Source organism: Poeciliopsis prolifica, unplaced genomic scaffold, assembly GCF_027474105.1.
Source record: "Poeciliopsis prolifica strain line A6 unplaced genomic scaffold, Auburn_PproV2 SCAFFOLD004, whole genome shotgun sequence".
Taxonomy (NCBI): domain Eukaryota; kingdom Metazoa; phylum Chordata; class Actinopteri; order Cyprinodontiformes; family Poeciliidae; genus Poeciliopsis; species Poeciliopsis prolifica.
Genome location: NW_026562379.1, coordinates 18392667 through 18412033, shown reverse-complemented (window position 1 = coordinate 18412033; position 19367 = coordinate 18392667). Strand labels below are relative to the sequence as shown.

General features: G+C 42.5%; 2 protein-coding genes across 2 annotated transcripts; one reads left to right on the top strand and one right to left on the bottom strand.

The window, feature by feature from the left end:
• Positions 1-125: 125 nt before the first annotated feature.
• spint2 (serine peptidase inhibitor, Kunitz type, 2) lies at positions 126-9018 on the bottom strand. The gene is made up of 10 exons (XM_055028275.1): positions 8462-9018; positions 4870-5040; positions 3984-4067; positions 3805-3828; positions 3207-3368; positions 3077-3124; positions 2830-2997; positions 2689-2733; positions 1859-1967; positions 126-1767 (listed from the first exon to the last, which is right to left on the bottom strand). The coding sequence occupies exons 1-10, from the start codon at positions 8865-8867 to the stop codon at positions 1680-1682; spliced, it is 1305 nt and encodes a 434-aa protein (XP_054884250.1). The 5' UTR covers positions 8868-9018; the 3' UTR covers positions 126-1679.
• A 2235-nt stretch (positions 9019-11253) lies between these two features.
• Positions 11254-19061, top strand: LOC129358889 (uncharacterized). Its single transcript, XM_055028117.1, has 7 exons — positions 11254-12391; positions 12772-12884; positions 13998-14257; positions 14487-15131; positions 17071-17188; positions 17287-17546; positions 18446-19061. Exons 1-7 carry the CDS (start codon positions 12319-12321, stop codon positions 19059-19061), a joined length of 2085 nt encoding a protein of 694 aa, XP_054884092.1. The 5' UTR covers positions 11254-12318.
• Positions 19062-19367: the final 306 nt, after the last annotated feature.

Genomic DNA, 19367 nt, shown 5'->3' with positions numbered 1-19367 from the left:
TCCATCACTTCCAGTCCGCAGTCGATGCTGGACTGGAAAAATGGCTGTTTTGCTCATTAATCTGGTTTTACCTGCCGTTAATCAATAACTCTGTGGAACATTGTAAATAAGGAACTGCTTCAGACTGAATTGGTAACATTTTATTTATTGTTTCTGTGGAGAGTGATCCGCTTTTCAGAATATTGATCACAACAGAATTAAAAATTAGCCCATCAATAATCTGATCAGTTGCTAATTGCTTAATAAGTGGTATTTAAAAGTAGCTTAACCTCCAGAATGACCCTGGTGAGACCAATAGATCAGATTATTGAACACAGTGACATTTTAAAAAGCAATAAAACTTCAAAGTGACAGATTCCCTGATCAATAATTCATAAAACTGACAGAAACTGCTCAGATCTCAGCCTGCAGAGGGAACTAGACTGCAGGTGCATCATGGGAAATGGAGTTAAGCAGTAACAGTAATAATTTAGTGGTATGGTTTCCCACCTTCAGGCTGATTCTGTCACTTTCCGATCAATCAATACACATCTGATTACTGACATCAATAACCCACATAATGTCTCTTAAAAACTGAGTAACATTTATAACTCATAGGAAAAACTGAAAACATTCACCAATACTTAACTAATTATTGTAACCCCTCTGAAAAATTACCAATAATTGATTAAGTGAAAACAATCGAAACGATTAATTGAATATTTGATTTAAGAAAAACATCAAAGTTTAATTTTAACATATTTAATTAAAACCACCTGAGCTCCGATCTGTCAGCTGATCAACTCACTGATCAATAATCACATCAACCTTAAAGGAACAGTGCCCTCCTGACGGCCAATCAGAGGCTCTGCTCCAAGCTCTGGGCGGGGCCAGGAAACGGAACCAGTACAGTCCAAACAGCACATGACGAGGTGCTGATCTGATGTATTGATCTGTCGCTAATCAGGAACTCTCCAGGTTCTGATTGGCTCCTGTGAAGTTCTGGCTGTTCATGGACTTTGTGACGGGATGTTAGAATCTGATTGGTGCCGAGATCTGAAACTCAGAGCTTCACAGGAGATGAAGTCCAGAACCAGAACCGGGTTCTACAGAACTACCCAGAACCACAGAGAAGTTACTGGTTCGACTGCAGACAGGAAGTTTAAATGTTTCTCTTTGAAGGAAAAGCCAATAATCACGTGGCTGAACTGAATCATTCTCAATTGATTATCCGTAATAATCAATTACTTTGTGATAAGAAACGAGGAGCTGATCCGTGTCAGGAAATTTAAAATCAGGATTGAATCGGTTTTCGTCAGGAGACCTGGACAGGAAGCTGGTCCCTGAGGACAGGTCCAGCTGCCATTTGGGTTGAACTTTGAACCTGGAGGGTCTCTGCGAATCAAATGGCTCCTTTAATGAGGTGATCAGTTAGTGGTGATCAATAGAGGTGATCAATGACAAATCAGTCAGAGCTCTTATGCTGCAAGGAGAAGAAAACGTTTTATTGACGCTGAGAGCTCCGCCTTAGAACTGAAGCTCCGCCCCTTTAGTCGCCGATGACTGATGGTGATTATTGTCGGATAATTGATCCAACCTTGGATCACATTCTTGTCACCCTGATGGATCTCTGTAAGAGGAGAGAGCGGATCAGTTCTGAGTCCGGGCCCGGTGGAGCCGGACCCGGTGGAGCCGGACCCTCAGGCCTTCGGTTCCGGTTTGGGGCTCTCTGGGATGCTCAGCGAGTCCTGAGACGACACATCGTCTGTGATCAGGCCCCGCTTGTCGCTGGGAGACACAAGAGCTTCAGTCAGACACCGGAGAGAAATAATCATCAGTGATGCATTCGCAGGCCAGCAGGGGGCGCCGCTAAGCTCACCTGATGGAGGAGTAGCGGCGGATTCGTTGGCGGCGCCTCACGGTCATGATGATGAGCGTGGCGAGCAGCAGGGCGGAGATTATTGCCAGAGTGGCGAAGAGGAAGAAGGCTTCAGAAGAGAGATGAAGATCACACTTTTATTTTGAAAACACCTCACAGGAAGTTTAGGATCAACTTCAGGTCACCCTTAATTACAGATGCATGACCTTTATCATGAGGTCAGTCTGGAACTAATTACCAATGATTGATCCACTAACAGGTCAATCTGCAAGTTGGACTACTTTTACTCTGAAAGTCCTAAATGACAGGATATCCTCCATTAGTTAAAAAAAAAAAAGATTCTTGAGCAGCTGAGCAAATCCAGCTACAGTCAGCGTTGTTCTCATTCTCTCATTAGCATCTTCCACAGATCCAACACTTTAACAGTGGAGGTCACAGGTCAAACTGAATCCTCTATGCTGATGACACCATTATGCGTCTTTCCATTTCCTGCCTAGTTCTCTTCGTTCCAGCGTCATTTCACCAACATCTAACGAACTTTCTCTGGTCCCATTCAGGTTTAATAGAAACCCAGATTTTATTCTTGGAAGTTGTTTAAGTTAATGGTTTCACTCCTCAGAGACAAGCTGACCTGATTTTTCTTTACTGCAACAAATCCTCGTTTGATTTTGCATTTACAAACTTGCTTCTAAAAACATTTTCAGTTTTATTAAAATATGTAAATGTTTCAGGTGTTTGAACTGAAGCAGAACCGGAACCGATTCCAGATTCGATCACTCAATCTTTGTTTGGAGAGAAACATAAGAAAAGGCGAACACTAATGGACTCACCTGCAGTCCATCTGCTTCTGGTTTCTTCATGACCATTGAGTCGACCTGCAAGACAAGGAATGGGTCAAATAATCAGGAGAGACAAACGGGCGAGATGTGCTCAGCTCTTCTCATGAACAACCCGATGGACCCGGTCCTTACCCGCCCCGCTGCACGCAGACATGCAGTCCTCCTCAGACTCGAACCTGTTGTCGTTCCCACCACAACCGCCGTAGAGGAAACTCTGGCAGGAGGCGGAGTCAGAGTCGTAGTAGAACATAGGGAAGGCGCCGCGGCACATTCCAGACTCGTGACTCAAACTGCAACGATCTGACAAAGACGCACAATAATTACCAACCAGGTCCAGGGAGCTGAAGAACAGCATCATGTCCGACCAGCTCTCTCTCACCTGTGTCGTCTTCTGGGATCTTCTTGGAGGAAGGCAGGACAGAGACTCCTACAGCAAATAATGGGCCATTAGTTCCAGTCTTGCCTGCAGTGTTGAGAGTCTCTAGGTAGAGCTAGACCTGGTACCTCACCTGTACAGGTGGACTTGCATTGGTCCTCATCCTCGTAATTGTTCTTGTTTCCTTGGCAGCCGCCGTAGAAGAAGGTCTGACAGATGCCCGTCTCTTTGTTGTAGTACCAGCGCTTAAAGGAAGCTCTGCATGGACCCTGCTCATACTCCGCTTCACACAGCTCTGTGATTGGACAACAGCAACCCATAAAATCAACCAGGAACCCCCCAAAATCCCAAAGAGACCGCCACCCCAAAGAGATCCTCCAAAACAAAGGAATCTCTCGAGAAACCCAGAGGAGCTAAAGCATCCTTCCAAACATCAAGGAGGAACTTCAGGACTTTCCCAGTGCAGAGCCACCAGGCTTTCCTGGACCCCCAGCAGGCTCAGAGTTGTTTGTTTTAAATAGAGTCTTTATGAACCAGTAGAAGTGACAGAAAGACGGACTAAACTAGGTTTCTAGCTGACCCATGAGGGAGGTACCAACGGTACCATCCCTGCACCTGCCCAAATGATGACTTGACACAAAGACACGTTGGGTTTCACTGGTCCCACCGGGCTCAGTGAAACGTCATGTTTCCCCAGAACCGAACCCACCAGAACACTTTGTGAGACGTACCTGCGAACTGATCAGCTGAGATTTCTGCAGGAAACAGAGAAAGAGTTCGGTGAGTAAAAGTTTCATCAATATGAACTTCTCTTACAAACTGCATAAACGGACCTGTTCGTTAGTGGAGTTAATTATTGATCTCTGACCTATGAATAAATTGCTGTTTAACTGAGTTAGAGGAGACTAACCGGCCTGGCGTAGGGGGGCCATCCGAGGCACTTTGGGCGCCGGTTCTGGAGCAGATGTTGGGACTTCTTCAAGCAGAACTGAACCTGAACACACAAGTTATTAATGAGACATTAGCAGGTCAGATAAAAGCTTCCCTTCAGATCGATTATTGGTTCCTCTCATATTCAAAAGTGTTTTGTTTCCCAACATGATGGACAAAACAAAGAAGAGCTGCTGAACTTGAACACATTTCCTCTCAGATCCCAGCTGCAGTTTCCTCTGCAGAACAAATAAAGCAGCTTTTGTCTGCAGCCCCTCCCTCCTGTTGTTGTTGGGCATGTGAACTGGGAGCGGCGCTGCCTAACTGGACCCTCCCAGCTTGCTTTAAGATAGCATGTGGTCATTGTGATGATCCAAAGCAAACAGAGAGACGGTGTCTGATTTCAGCCTGAAGGAAGCAGGAAGAAACCAGACCCACCTGAAATCTGAACCGTTCAGTTTTCATGTTTCTCTCAAGCTTCCTGCAGCTCAAATGAATCAAACATTTCAGCATCTCACTTCCTCATTTTGCTCTAGCACCACTAAAGTTCGACTGAAATCTTGTAGAATTCTCAGATGTGATCCAGAATCCAAACCTTCCTGCAGCCGGTCCGGAGCGGTTCTGTGTTCAGTCACATGAGGTCAAACCCATCAGCTCAGCCTCTGGGATTTCAGACCTTTACTTTGTGTGGTTGTCAACCAGCGGAAAGAGTTTAACTGGATCAAATCTGACAGCAAGTGCAAACTGAAGTTCAATTCCATCTTTCTCCAACGCCACGCGTTTCCCAACTTCTTACATGTCCAGGTGGTTTCTGTTCTCTGACCATAACGACCAGACCAGCTGGCAGGCCGGTGAGCGGACCTTACCGGTGACGCCGCTGCAGGCGTTGTCACACTCTTCCTGGGACTGGAAGTTGTTGCCGTTGCTCTGGCAGCCGCCGTAGATGAAGCTGGTGCAGGTCTGGCTCGTCACGTTGTAGAAGAACCTGGGGAACGCCCCGCGACATGGACCCGTCTTCTGAGGCAGACGGCAAACATCTGAGAGAGACAGGAACTGGAGTTTCAACACTGAGATCTCCTGTTGGAAGGAGCTTAAATATTTACAAGAAATGACCTGAAAGTCACCAACGCCTCTGTCCACTGAGCGGTTCAGCAGAATCTGGTCAACTATTTTGTCTGTGTCCCTTGTAAAAGTGGACGGTACCACCAACCCGACCCACACCCCTCCTAAGGTCCCTTCAGTTCTGGGTCTGCAGACTATGGTTCTGACAACGTCCATTTACCAGGGACAGAAAAACATCAGCTCACAAGAAACACTTGTTTTTCATCGCACTGGAAAGACGCCAAGATGGTCATTTGGGTTTAACCCGGCTGGTCCAGTGAGAGTCCAGTTGGTCTCCTGACTGACCATAAACTACGAGACCGACCCGCTCAGTGGAAATGTGGGTCGCTTCTCATGTCAAATCTGATATTATCAAAGTTTTCATGTTTCTTTGGACTTTTGTCCTCCTTGCAAACGTAAGTCCTATTGGTCAATATCAGTTTTATTTGTTTCATTATTTTAAATCAAAATTTCAGAGTTTCACACATTATTACCGTTTACTGTTGTTTCCTCAGCAGAAAGCTGTGGAAACAGTGGGTTTAATAATGAGGACTTCAGAACATCTCATGTCTAAAACCAAACAGTTTTTGTTTCTCATAAAATGCTTTGATCTCCACAGGAATAATTCACAGCAAGTTCCTTTGTCACCAGCAGGGGGCGACATTCCAGGCTCCTTATGCAAGTAAACTTTAATTTGGTTTTCTGGACACTGATCTTTCACTCACCTGACTATTCTGGTCGCTTTCATTGGAAAAGTCACTAAATTCAGAGTTTGTAACTTACATTTACTTGACTAACTAAATGTACTTTTAGGAGTATTTTACTACACTGTACTTTGTATTTTTACTTAAGTAACTGTATTATGAAGTATTGCTACTTTTACTTGAGTAAAATTCTGGATACTTGACACAACAAGTTTGTTTTAACCAAAAATTCACCAGACATGCAGTTTCTGTTTAATAAATGTTATATTGAAAGGAATTTGCCTGGTTGATTATTTATATGAATTCTTTTCTTTTTCATATTTATAATAACCAAATTTTCATTCAACTTTATATTTTGGTTCATCTGATGATATAATTTTTAAATATTAAATGATTGAAGATTTGATTAGTTAGAACAATCATAGCTTGGCCTGTTGCAAAAATCAAATGAGTTAATTCCATTATAAATTAAAACTCAATCATTTTTATTTACATTATTTATCAGTTTTTTTCTCTTTCTATAAAAAACTGGATGGTGAAAGTTTTCAGTCTGGAGTTTTGTCCTATAAACCTTTTTTAAAGGACATTATCAGTTTAAAATGGTCTCAAAACAACAGCGCTGATTCATCCTGGGGAATCAGTGTTGTTGGAAAACAAAGTTCTTGGACGTGTAAACAGGAAGTGATGTCAGAAACATCAGAAGTGGGTTGTGTTTACCTGAGAACAGTCCAATCTGATGTAGAGGAACACAACGGTGAGGCCAGGTGTGTGAAGTGATCTCACTCTGCTCCGAGCCTGAGGCACTGTGAGGAACAGCCAGCTCCTCAGAACCAGAGGAACCGGTTGGACCGGAACCAGACCGGTTCTGATACCTGAGCTGAGCCTCAGTCAGCAGTGAGTCAGCAGAGCTTTAATTAGCTTTTAGAGAGTTTGCTAGTTTAGTTTACTTCAGCTTCTATTAGTTATAGTGGTATTTGTGGTGTTTTCATACATCAGTTCATTTAGTTATAGTTAACTAAAACAAATGAAAACACTACAACTGACTGGAACTATATCATGTGGTTCCTAAAAACTGAGTAATTTGTTGACAAACTACGGCACTCCATGCTCCTCCTGGCGGCTACGCTATGCAATGCTACGCTATGCTACACTAGTTCACAAAACGGTACTTTTGAAAATGGTGTTTTCTGTTGAGTCTTCATTATATGAAACTAATTTGTGAATTCTGTACAGAAAAATGATCCAAAGTATGAAAGAACTAAAACTAATAAACACTGAACAATCTGTAACTATTCAAAACTAGCAAACACACAAACTAAACTATAAAACTATAACAATCTCAATACTCAACAGAAGATAAAAGTTTCACAAAATGGTTCAATTATTGTTGAACTACCGACTGACTGATGTTTTATCACAACTGTTGCCATTTTACGGACTAGCGTAGCGTAGCCGCCCATAGGACTATGGAGCACCTTAATAAAGGCTAATAAATGGATTCAAAATCTGAAAAACAAAGGATATTATAGCAATAATTTCAGTTTGTTTTAGTTAAATAAAACAAACTCAGTTTGTTCATAGTTGCAGTTTCTCCACATTAATTACCGTTTTTAATTATTTCAGTTACAGGAAAGGCTTCAGTTTTCATGTACTAAATTTAGTTTAGACTTTGGTTCTGAACTCCAGAAACTTCAGGTTGGGTTTATTAGAGGAGGTCCGATGTGATCTGGATCGGGTCTGGATCAGGGATGACCCAGGAAACTGCTCTGGTTGGAAGGTCAACCTGCTGCCTGTAAAACTGGAACGGTTCTGACCCGGACAGTGTTCACATCCCTGCAAGAACCAACGGCAAATAAAAACTGGACTCGGATCAGAAAAAGTTCTCCTTTTAAATCTTAAGCCAGAACTGATGCAAACGGACTCTGAACCAGGACAGAACACAATCCGGATCATTGTTTGATGGAGGGAAGAGTTTAAATCTACGATCAGAACCGGTTCTGATATCAGTTTGAAAATTAAAGCATGTTCTTAGTTTAAGATCCAGAACCGTTTCAATCCGTTTGGTTCTGTCCACTTTTCCAGTTTTAGTCTCAGTTTCCTGGTTCTGAAAATGCTACAACGGTCAGATAAAACCCAGAAAGCATCAAAGAACCAAACCGGTCCTCATCCGGTTCCTCAGATGGAACCGTTCTGGACGCTGAGACCCGGCTTCTACTTCCTGTTACCTGAGCAGGTTTCCTAAAGCACCTAAACAACATGTGAGTGAAATCATTCATTTTACAGAATTGCTTAAACATTGAACACAAACGCTGATATGTTAACAGTTCAAATTAATATTTAAAATTCATTTAGCAACATTTCCTGTTTTTCTTTCCTCTTCATGTTTCTTTTTTATTCTCTATTTCTCTTCGGTTTTATGTCAACTATACTTTTATTGTTTTTTTAGTTCTCAGAGATTACAAACAGCAGCCAGTAAACACAGGAGACCGGAAGTCGGGCCAAATCAATCATGTTGATCAGAAACGGGACGGAAGTCTACTTCCGGTCATTCATGACGCCCCTTTTGATATTCAGCCATCTGACTGATCAGGTCATGACCCCGACATTAATCCCAGCTCCAGTTAAAGATCATCTTTAACCGACTTATTCTCACCGCTGTTGTTGCTCCGCGGCTCTGCGGCCTCCAGCAGCGGGACGACGTGCCCGCCTTTAGGGGCTTCCTGGTCGGCCTGACTCTGCTGCTTCTTCCGGAACACCTGGAACTGGTAGCTGCGCTGCAGCGAGCAGCCGGCCGGCCCGCAGCTCACCAGCAGGCACTGCAGCCCTCCGTCCGCCGGCCGCCCGACCAGCGCCAGCTCGCAGCCCGCCTCTTCGCAGCAGGCGGTCCGGCAGCGCTCCGGGTCCGACACCTCCCGAATCTGGCCCAGGTACCGCGCCCCAGCTTCGAAGGAGTCCGGGTCGAGGCTCTGGTTCGGATCGGTGGACTGGTCCCAGTCGCAGGTCTGAGCCCGGCCGAGCCGAACCAGGAAGCAGAGCAACAGAAACTTCAGAGTGAGCATCTTGCTGAGGATGGATCCTCCTCGAATCCGGATCAAGCTGGGAGAACCGAACCGAACCGAATATTTTTCACAGCGGGTGACTTCCGCCTCTTCCAGCGATTTGTGTCGCAGTTTAGTTTACCTGCGACAGGTGAAGTCACTTAAGCCACGCCCCCTGCGACACACAACAGAAACATTGATTCACCAATCCAGTCCATCTGGTTCGGTTTCCTTCCTCAGAACCAGAACCAGAACCAACTGCGTTGTTCTCCCATAAATCCGGGTTATTTTCTGAAATCCGACAGATTTAATAATAATAACAACAATAATAATAAAAACAAAACAAAATGAGCGCTGATCTGCCAAAACATCAGAACACATTCAGAACCAGAATCTGGACTCGGAACCAGAATCTAAACCTTTCAGTTTTTCTACATCAAAACTTAAATGAAGTTAATTCAGTCCCTTCGTGTCCAGCTGCTTGTTTTTCTGTTTTTTCTTAATAAAACAAAGAAAAATGTTTGTTTTGTTTCCAAAACAATAAAGCAACAAAGCAGCGAGCAGCACACAGTGACACCAGGATTTTATTATCCTCAATTTGAATATGCAAATCATACCAAGCTTCCCACTTGTTATTATATAAATCTCACAATTAAATAATTACATAAAATGTTAGCTTTATGTTTTTTAATTGTCATAAAAAAAAAATCATGAAACTATTAAATACAATCTGGGTTATTTTCTGTAGTCCAACTAGAAATAAAAACGTAAAATATTTAAATGTATGTGTGTGAGTATGGATGTAACTATAGGTCTGTAATTAATGAAGTAATTAATTAGTGTTGCTAAATCATTGATTAGACATTTGAGCTCAACAGTGAAGATATTTAAAGTTTTATTCTGATTATTTAACCATCAGATGATGGATGCTAACATTAGCATTAGCTGCTACATGTTTAGCATTCAAATGCTATTTTAGGCATCAATAGCCTTGCTAGCAGGCTAACTGCTTGTAGCATAACATCAGCCAATCAGATTGTGTCGAAGGGAACCTGATTTTTACAGATATCATTTGTGTGATATCTTCCAGGATGCCATCGCATTAAACGCGTTACACTGTTTAACTCTGAACGCCACCGGCTCCTCCGGTTCCCCGTAATGAGAGCTGAAGCTGGTGGATTGGACTTCTTTCTAAAAGCTTTTATTTTGGTGACACTGAGTCTGAAGTTTTAAGGAGGAGTCGTCACACCTAAAATAAAACCCTTCTCATCTGATCAGCTGAATCATTCTCTCCCTCCTTATTGGATAATAACTTTGTCATCAGCAAACTTCAACATCTAATGTCTGTTCACTCAGAATCTGAGCCATTTTTATTTCTGTCTTATCACCTTTACGTGTCACATCCTTAAAATTACGTTTGTGACTAATTAGGAGTGCGATGACCTTGTGGTGTTGAAACATGAATTTTCCTGTTAAAGTCAAACCTGACCATTAGGCCTCAAACATGTTTCAATGTTTGAGGCTCTTCTTTAAAGTTAGACATAAGTTACTTCCTGTTTTGCTCAGTCTGCTGTCTTCAGATACTCATCAGCTGACTTCCCGCCTGCTGCTCTGGACGTCATAATACCCGCACGCTGACGCTGGAGCAAACATGAAAGGAAATAATAAAAGGGAGGAAATAAGAAGCTAATAATGGATTCAGCTCTCCAACATGTCTGCTCTTATCACTTCATGTGTTTGGTTTTCATTTACATTTCTGTGTTAATCATCATTTACTCTAATTTTAAATGAGAGTTTATAAGTTTACTGTTTCTGTTATTTCCAGGGTTTCTTCCTTCATCCGCAGAGGAATGAAGGAATGATTGGTTCTCCCTTCCCTAGCTGTCTCTACTTCCCTCTGATTAGCTCGTCTGGTTGCTAACCGACTCTCTTCTCCCTCTGTGTTTTGGTCCCTTCTGGCTCCTTTAGTTTCTCTCTGTGACTTTCTACTGTAGCTTTTATCTGTAAATGTTCCTTTGGCCTTAATTAAGTTACATTAATTTACTGTTTTAAGATTTTATCCATGGCAGGAGGAATGGTGGCTTGTTGCTCTTGGGTTGGATTGAATTCTTAAAGTACTGATAAAACTTTGTACTGATATTATTGACATGTTGAACGAGCAAATTAACGTAGGTTTTCACAGTAAAAGCTCCCGTGATGCTGTTGGTTTTGAGGTTTTCTGTGTTTTTGGTGATAAGTTGAAGTTTGTGAGCAGTTATATGAAAATAGCTGATTTGTTTTCTACCTCAGTGAAAGCAGCTCTTTGGTTTCCTCCTTCTGTCTTTAGAACAGACTGACGCTTCAGTGCCACCTGGTGGCCATTACAACTCATCACACCCAGTGGCGGACTAAAGCAGGTTCACCAGTGAATACGTGAACTGGCCGTGCCGGTGGGAAGAGTTTGACCATTTTTAACTTCAGAACCAGAGCAGCACCAGCTAATCGTCCATGTTGGATTTCAGAGTGCTGGACCGCTGCGGGTCCAACCTCCAGCAGAAATCCCGTCTGATGAGGCCCGTCTGCACGCAGAGGAGCCTCATATCCTCAGGAAGACGACGCACAGAGGACGTGTAAGGACATTTGTATGTTTCAAGGTTGTTTCTATGAATATGTAGGCAGAAAAACAGATATTCTTGCTGTAGTTTGTGTTTAATAGGTATTGAACCTGACAGTTACAGTTGCTTTTGAACCATAATAAATGAAACAGACCAACATATTTGATGATTATTGATGATTATTGATAATGGCACTCATCAAAATGCATTGTTTGTTACTGGTTTCTCAATAAGTGACTATGATGTTTTAATGGCTTCTTATTGTCTTTGTGCTGTACAAATAAACCTGATCAATCGATTGATCGATTGATGTAGCGTCTGATGTCTGTGTATGTCAGTTCATGAAAAGAATGAGTGCAATGACGTTAAAACTGATAAGTTAGTCTGTGGTCCCACATCATGAGCATTTTAAAAGCACTCGGAGGTAAAAGATCGAGGTCACAGTGAACAGAGGAAGAAGCATCTGCTGTTGCAGCAGGTGAAGATGCAGCAGGTGAAGACGCAGCAGGTGAAGACGCAGCAGGTGAAGACGCAGCAGGTGAAGACGCAGCAGGTGAAGACGCAGCAGGTGAAGACGCAGCAGCTGCTTCACAGCCTGCAGCTTCAGTCAGATTCAATGATCCAAAAAATCGTTTTCAGATGCATACGCTGCCAGAACCTTAAAGAAATGCTGGAATGGCAACAAGGATGATGTCGCTTTTCCAGGAAGTGTTTCAGCAGCCTGCCTTCATCAGTGTTCAGATATTTAAACATCCCAGTGAGAGAAACATCGACTGTTTACTGTAGATTCAAATTCAGAGTTGAGACTACAGGAAGGTTTTTTGATACGTTTCTGTGTCTACTGGTTTTATTTTTGACTTGCAAATGTGACAGAGAGAATGTGGTGTGGATCCAGAGCCAGAAGGACGGAGCTGCGTTTGAGGTTCCCTCCAGGAAGCTGCACCACTGCAGGTCACAAACTACGTATTTATTCTAACATGATCAGGAGTCCTGAGGTTATGACGCGCTGGGTTTAGATTGGTTCATTTTTGTTTGAAACGTGTCTTCATAACTATGACTGCTAAACACATGAATGCAACTTTTAGCGTTTATTCACAGTTATTTACTGGCTGGCTTCCTACGTGGTGTAGTAGGACTTCCTGTGGTTTCTATTTGAAACTGGCCAACGTAAAACAACTCTTGCAACATACAACAACCAAACCTGCAGCCTCAGATAAAATCTACAGACTCATTCTGTGAGAATTCGACTTGCTGCAGAGATACCGTTCAACTCTGTCACGGAAGAGGAAATGATCTGCTGTTTCTGTTCTGTGTGGGTGGGCGAAACGTAGCTGACCCAGAAGAATCAGTGATGACCAACAACTCCTCCACCAGCCAGGTCTGTAATCCGGTCAACGAATCGTCTCTTCCTGGATTCATATTCTTCTACAGTTTGGTGTTTGTGGTGAGTCTCAAACTGAAGGGTTGCCAGTGCCTGTGTTTCACGCTTTTCCTCTAAAAATTTGACTAGTTTTCCTCTGTCGCATTATTCTAATTACTTTCAAACTCGCAGAACAGTAAGTGCATGCAAAATGTTTAGCTCATCTTTGAAAAGTAAATATCTGAGTCAGTGAGAATAGCAAGCAGTGCCTCAGAACGACGAGTCCTTTTCATTGTGGAAAACATTGTGATTTCTCACATTGTAAATATAGCAGCATAGTCTGTTGTAAACTATGACAAGAACTGCAAACTGCAACTGTGAGAGATCAATAGCAAGAGACTGGATTCACATTTATGCTTTTACTGTAATTTGTTGCCATTGTGATTCAGAGAGGAAAAGACAGCAGAGCAAAAAAACAAAAGTAGAACCAGGAACCAAAGACAAATCCACCAGTGGGTTCAGGGAATAGAGGAGGTGAGAGGAAATTAATCAGCAGCTGATTGTAGATTTTATTGCCTGATGATGTTGGACTGATGCAAACTGACATCATGTCTCTGGCTGTCTCTGGCGCCCAATCTTTGCCCGGTAACATTGTACTTGCTCTGGCTCTATGCACTAAATACAGGCCAGTTACGGCTTTGAGCTGTTCTAGCAAACTGGTTGATCTCATGCTGGTTGATCTCATGCTGGTTGATCTCATGCTGGTTGATCTCATGCTGGTTGATCTCATGCTTCACAGCTTCACCTTTGGTGGAGAAACTCAGGATTCTCCTGTGAGCAATTTATCAATTCAGAACAGATTTTTAGAAACCAAAGTCTAACGTATAGAAATATTTTTGACATAAAAAAAAGCAGAAAAAATCTCGGGGTTTAAATATGAACATCAAACACATCAATTGAATTTGTTAGTCCACTGCTAATCTATTTAAACACAGCAAATATGATCAAACCATGTAATCAGCAGATCTTCAAATGAAGCAGCACAACGAAACAATATCAAAGTTGTTACATCTTAATGGATTTATCTGCGCCCAGACTGAAGACCTGTCTGACCGCTAAGCTGCAGCTAACAGGCCCATCAGCAGGAAAATGATTCATCCAGAGCCTTCGTCTGACCTCCCTCCGTTCCCTCTGCAGGTGGGTTTGATCCTGAACAGCTACACCTTGTGGTTCCACCTCTGCCGCACTCAGCAGAGGGTCCCAAAGAGTTGGATGATCTACCTGAAGAACGTGACAGCAGCCGACTTCCTGCTCTGCCTCGGACTTCCCCTCCGCATCGCCGACTATGCAGGCAGGTCTGAGAAAGTTCACCTGTTCTACTGCACCTTCGGAGCCCCCATCTTCTACATCAACATGTACATCAGTATCCTACTTATGGGCTGCATCGCCGTCAACAGGTACAGCAGGTTTATGAAACTCTTAAATAAAACTTGTACAAATGTCTGACGAGAGGTTCTGTCAAACCCAGAAGCTTTGACAGGAAGTTAAACCTTCTTGTATTACAATTAAGACACATTTTATAAATGTCAATAATCAGAGACTTTTGCTAGAATTAGATGTTCACCTTTATAACCTTTGTCAAAATCGTTTAAGTTAAACATCCCTGATGTTGTATTAATCCTCCAGGTACATGAAGATCTTTCATCATGTGAGGATGCCCTTCCTGATGACGACTCGAGGCGCCTGCTTCCTCTCAGGAGCCACCTGGGTTTTCTTCCTGGCTCCAACACCTGTATACATCATCCTGATGCTGAACACCGACAAACCTGCTTTTTCTGGTGCCAGCACTTGTGATGTTTTGCAGAGTGAAGCAGTCAACGTATTCTATAAGCTTTTTCATGCTGGTGCTGCCATCGTCTTCCTGTCAGTGCTCTGCTCTCTGGTCTTCTGCTACTGCAGCGCCTCCCGCAGGGTTCTGCAGATCCAGCAGAGGCAACTGGGCTCCTTCAACTCCAAGAAGCTGGAGAAGTCTCGCAGGAACATGTTGGTGTTAGTCAGTGTGTTCTGCATTTGCTTTCTCCCCTATCACCTGGTTCGACTTCCGTACATCATACTTCAGAAACAGTGTTCTGCGGTGCTCTATTACCTGAAGGAGGTGACTGTCTTGATATCAGCTTTTAATATCTGTCTAGATCCTCTGATTTACGTCTTTCTTTGTAAGGAGTTCAGGGCCAGGTTGAACTTGCAGCACATGTTCTCCACTACAAAAGACAACTCCAGTATCTCAGGCTCAGAGGCTGAAACAGAAATGGGGAACCAACAGACCCAGCAGTGAAAACACGAAATCCCACAAACTGGGATGAAGAGAAATGGATTGTTCTGGTTCTGGAATCCACAGACAGTCTGTCACCCAAAACACTGAATTCAAGACACAGAAAACTGTGAAGTTCGAAAGCGTAGGAGTCATGTGTGGAGACTCTTCTTTTACCATGGCATCAAATTTGAATGCTTCAAAATAGAGAGACCAAGCTGCCCCAGTGCAAAGTGCAAGTCCTTTACTGGGATTTCTGGTTAGAGGTGCCAGAACCTGCTGGCTCCACATCCACATGTGAAACAGTTCTTAGAAACAAACTGTTAAACAACTAAAACTTAGATCAGTTACTTACAGGAAAGATGACTGATTAGAAAACTTCAGTAGCAAATGTTTGAGCTTGTAAAGAATAAATGCTGCAGCTGCATGTCCTGGTTGAATGAAACCAAATGTGGTGAGAATGTTTTTCATCTTTTGATTTGAAACAAGTTAAACTGGGTTTGCATTTGAATGTATGGAAATAAAGCTACTCAATTCTGCAAAGAAGACAATGTTGTTATTGTGAAAACCACTGTGTGGAAATGGGATGAAATTCAGGGCAAACATTCAAATTAGGAGTTATTTAGTCTGACAGGCCTGAGAGATTATAAATGCCACTCCACACTGAAAAAACAAAGTCTTGTCTAATTTCTAGTGTAAATATCTCAGGACACTTAAAATAAGACAAAACTAACCAACTTTTCAGCAAGACGGGAGCTTGTTTTAAGTCAATAATCCCTCAACATTGATGAAAAGTTCTAGTTTCACTGGCAGATTATTTCACTATTAAAACATTTCCCTCACTGAAAAGTTACTTGTATTGTACTAAGACATTTGTACTAGGAAATAGACAATAAATACTTGGTGAGGTTTTATATTTTCACTCTGCACTGTGACCTCAGACATTTTTGCTGCCAACCACAAGAGTTACAAAACCCAGAGAAGATTTTCCAGACAGAAACCGCAGAAAGAAACGTCTGATCTCATGGTGGTGAAACCGTTTTGCTGCCATCCGTAAGACGGATGAAAAACAGCCTTCGGTTACATTTGGCCCGAGTGCAGCGCTGACCAGAGCGACCTGTGGGCTTTCATTAGCAAACTGCACCCACCTGTGTGAATCTCCACCCACAGCAGGAAGTCAGCAAGAATAAGATTCAACACCTGACAGCGCAACGTGTCAGTCTACAGATCACTTTAGCTGCTATAATGAGCGTTTATTGGCAATTACTCCAAATGCACCTACTTCCTGCCACAGGAGCATATAATGATATAAACATTACATACATAATATATTAAGATTTCTATATGATATAGGGGGTCTTGGTGGAAGTAGATTTATTTCCTGTTATATAAATCTTCTCATCCAGCGACTGAGAAGATTTCTAGCAGATAGCATTAATAACTCAGAAAATGAGGAAACTGCGTCTCGTCGCTGGTTTCTCCAGACCGAGGAGACAGAAAGCTGAGACAAAGAGCAACCGCAGCTGTAAGTACTTTCAGACACATTGGTTCCTGGATGGGACAGGAAGGGCGTGGCAAGAGGTATGGAGCACCAAAACTGACATAATGAAAAAAAGCATAAATATATATTTTGTTTTTCCTTCCATTGTGCTGTCATCAAAAACTTTAAATAAATGTTTTTTTCCTTACACATGTATTTTCATTAAGAAATGTATATATCTTCTTTTTCATTTCCCCTAAACATGCGTTTTTGTTAAGAAAAGTTAATACTTTGGTTTTTCTTTGTACAAGGCTTTATTCTTGTCATCGGCTCCTCTCCTTTCTCTGCTAGTCTGTATGTTAATGAGGAGATCCATCCATCCATCCATCCATCCATCCATCCATCCATCCATCCATCCATCCATCCATCCATCCATCCATCCATCTGATTTCTTTTACAGTTGTGTTTTGCAACTTCAGGATCATGAATGCAACAACTTCATCCATCCATAACATCTCAGTCCAGAATATGACATGTGATTTAGATGTGAAATTATGCAACTCTTTCCTGGTAGTGGTCTACAGCCTGCTGTTCCTGGTGAGTATCATGTCTTTGGGCTGCACCAATCCAAATCAGGCAAAAATCATTCAAGGTTTTGGTTTCACCAACTTATCATTTGATGATTTTCTCTACAGGTGGGCTTTAGCCTCAACAGCTTCACCTTGTGGTTTCACTGCCGTGGAGTTCATGGCCAAGTGTCCAAGAGCTGGATGATCTACCTGAAACATCTGACAGCGGCTGACTTTCTGCTCTGTGTCACCATCCCTCTGCGCATTATTCACTATGTCAGAAGCTCATTCACCATTCACCTGTTCTACTGCAGCATTGGAGCCCCGCTCCTGTTCCTCAATATGGCTGCTAGCATCCTGTTCATGAGCTATATAGCAGCTAACAGGTACCGCACCTCAACTACCAACCAGATTATTAATTTTGACTATTGTTTAAAGCATAGGTCCCACATAATTTGCAGTCAGAGTAATTAACTTGGATAGACGGCTAAAAATGTGAATACATATATTCTGCTGAGGATGGACATAGATAATATAGGCTAATGCTAGCCTAAATGTTAGCATTTTGGGTACTTTAGCTTTATGTGTAATTTTAACTCTTAGTTGTTTTCAGACTGCATGGAATATGTTACTGTAGGTCAACATGCTGGTGATAGCCCAAATCTTATTAGTATTTCAGCTAGCTTTAGCTTTTCAGCTCATCTTGTCTTTTACACTGCTGAGACCTAACAGATTGTCTTTGTGTTCTGCAGAAAATTCTATTTGTCTTTGTGTACGATTTTCAAATTGAGTGAAAGTTTTTACTCATCTTCAAAAGTTTTTCTTCATCATGTTGCTTCTGTCCATTTCTTATATTTCTCAAAGTCTTTGCCGGTTGACTTAAAATGCGTTTGCAATTTTCAACAGACATGCACACTGTATTTATGCAGGAAATGCACATTTCTCTAGTGGCCCAAGGCATTTATTTATACCAATTGATAGGCAAATCAGACCTAATTGCTTCATAACAATTGGCAGCTCCATCTTTACCACCATAAATTGGTATTGCCAACATTACAAAGATTCAAACTGTATCTATCTCTAGCATCATCCTCCTTCTGAGCAAGAATGTGGTGACATTACAAAGAAATGTCATTATTTTAACTGTAAGAAAATGCAGTAGAGACAGAACCAAGCTCATCATCTATCTACAATGACTTTTTCTTTACTTTTGTATTTCATCCTGCAGAAATTCAGGTTGCTACAAGCTCCAGCAAATCAAATGAATCTTTGTTCTTCTCCACAGATACATGAAGATACTTTATTCCCCGGGAAGTCACATCCTGATGAGCGCCAAAGCCAGCCGCGTCATCTCAACAACCACCTGGGTTGTTCTCCTGGCCATAACAACACCTTACGCCATCATGATGCTGGTCAACGAGAAACATCATGATGATGAACACACTATGTGTGACCATCTGATCAGTGAACCTGTCAAACCACTGCACACAGCGATTCATGCTTTTACTTTCATCGTCTTCCTGTTGGCACTCGTCTCTCTGGTCTTTTTCTACTACAGCACCTCCCGCAGGGTGCTGCAGATAGAGAAGGCCCAACTGGCCTCCCCCAACTCCAAGAAGCTTATGAGGTCTCGCAGGAACATGTTGGTGTTGGTCAGTGTGTTCTGCTTTTGCTTTGTTCCTTATCACTTTGTTCGACTTCCATACATCATACTTGAGAAAAACTGTTGGGTAGAGTTGTACTACATCAAGGAGTTTGCCGTTTTACTATCAGTTTGTAACATCTGTCTGGATCCGCTTATTTACGTCTTTCTTTGTAAGGAGTTCAGGGCTCAGCTTAACCTGAAAAAGATATTTTGCACAAAACGGAAGAGAAGCACGTCCAGTTTGGAGGCAAGATGAGTCTGCAAGATGGCGGCGCGTGTAGACGCAGCGGCTCGGAGCTCCCGTGTTTTAGTTTTTGTTAGCCTGTTTTTATTGATGTCTTTGCTCAACACACTACTGGAAGCCTTGACAACTTATAGCAGATCAGAACTGTGGAACATAGGGCACAGTTTGGACTTCACACACCCACCAAGCTGGACTTTATTCCTCCAGAGCTGCTTCGAACACCTGGGACTATGATCATTCCCTCCCTGCTGCGAAGGCGACGGAGGAGGCAGCGCAAACAAAAGAGGGGCAAGAGAGCCGGCGTGCGTGCAAGGCTAC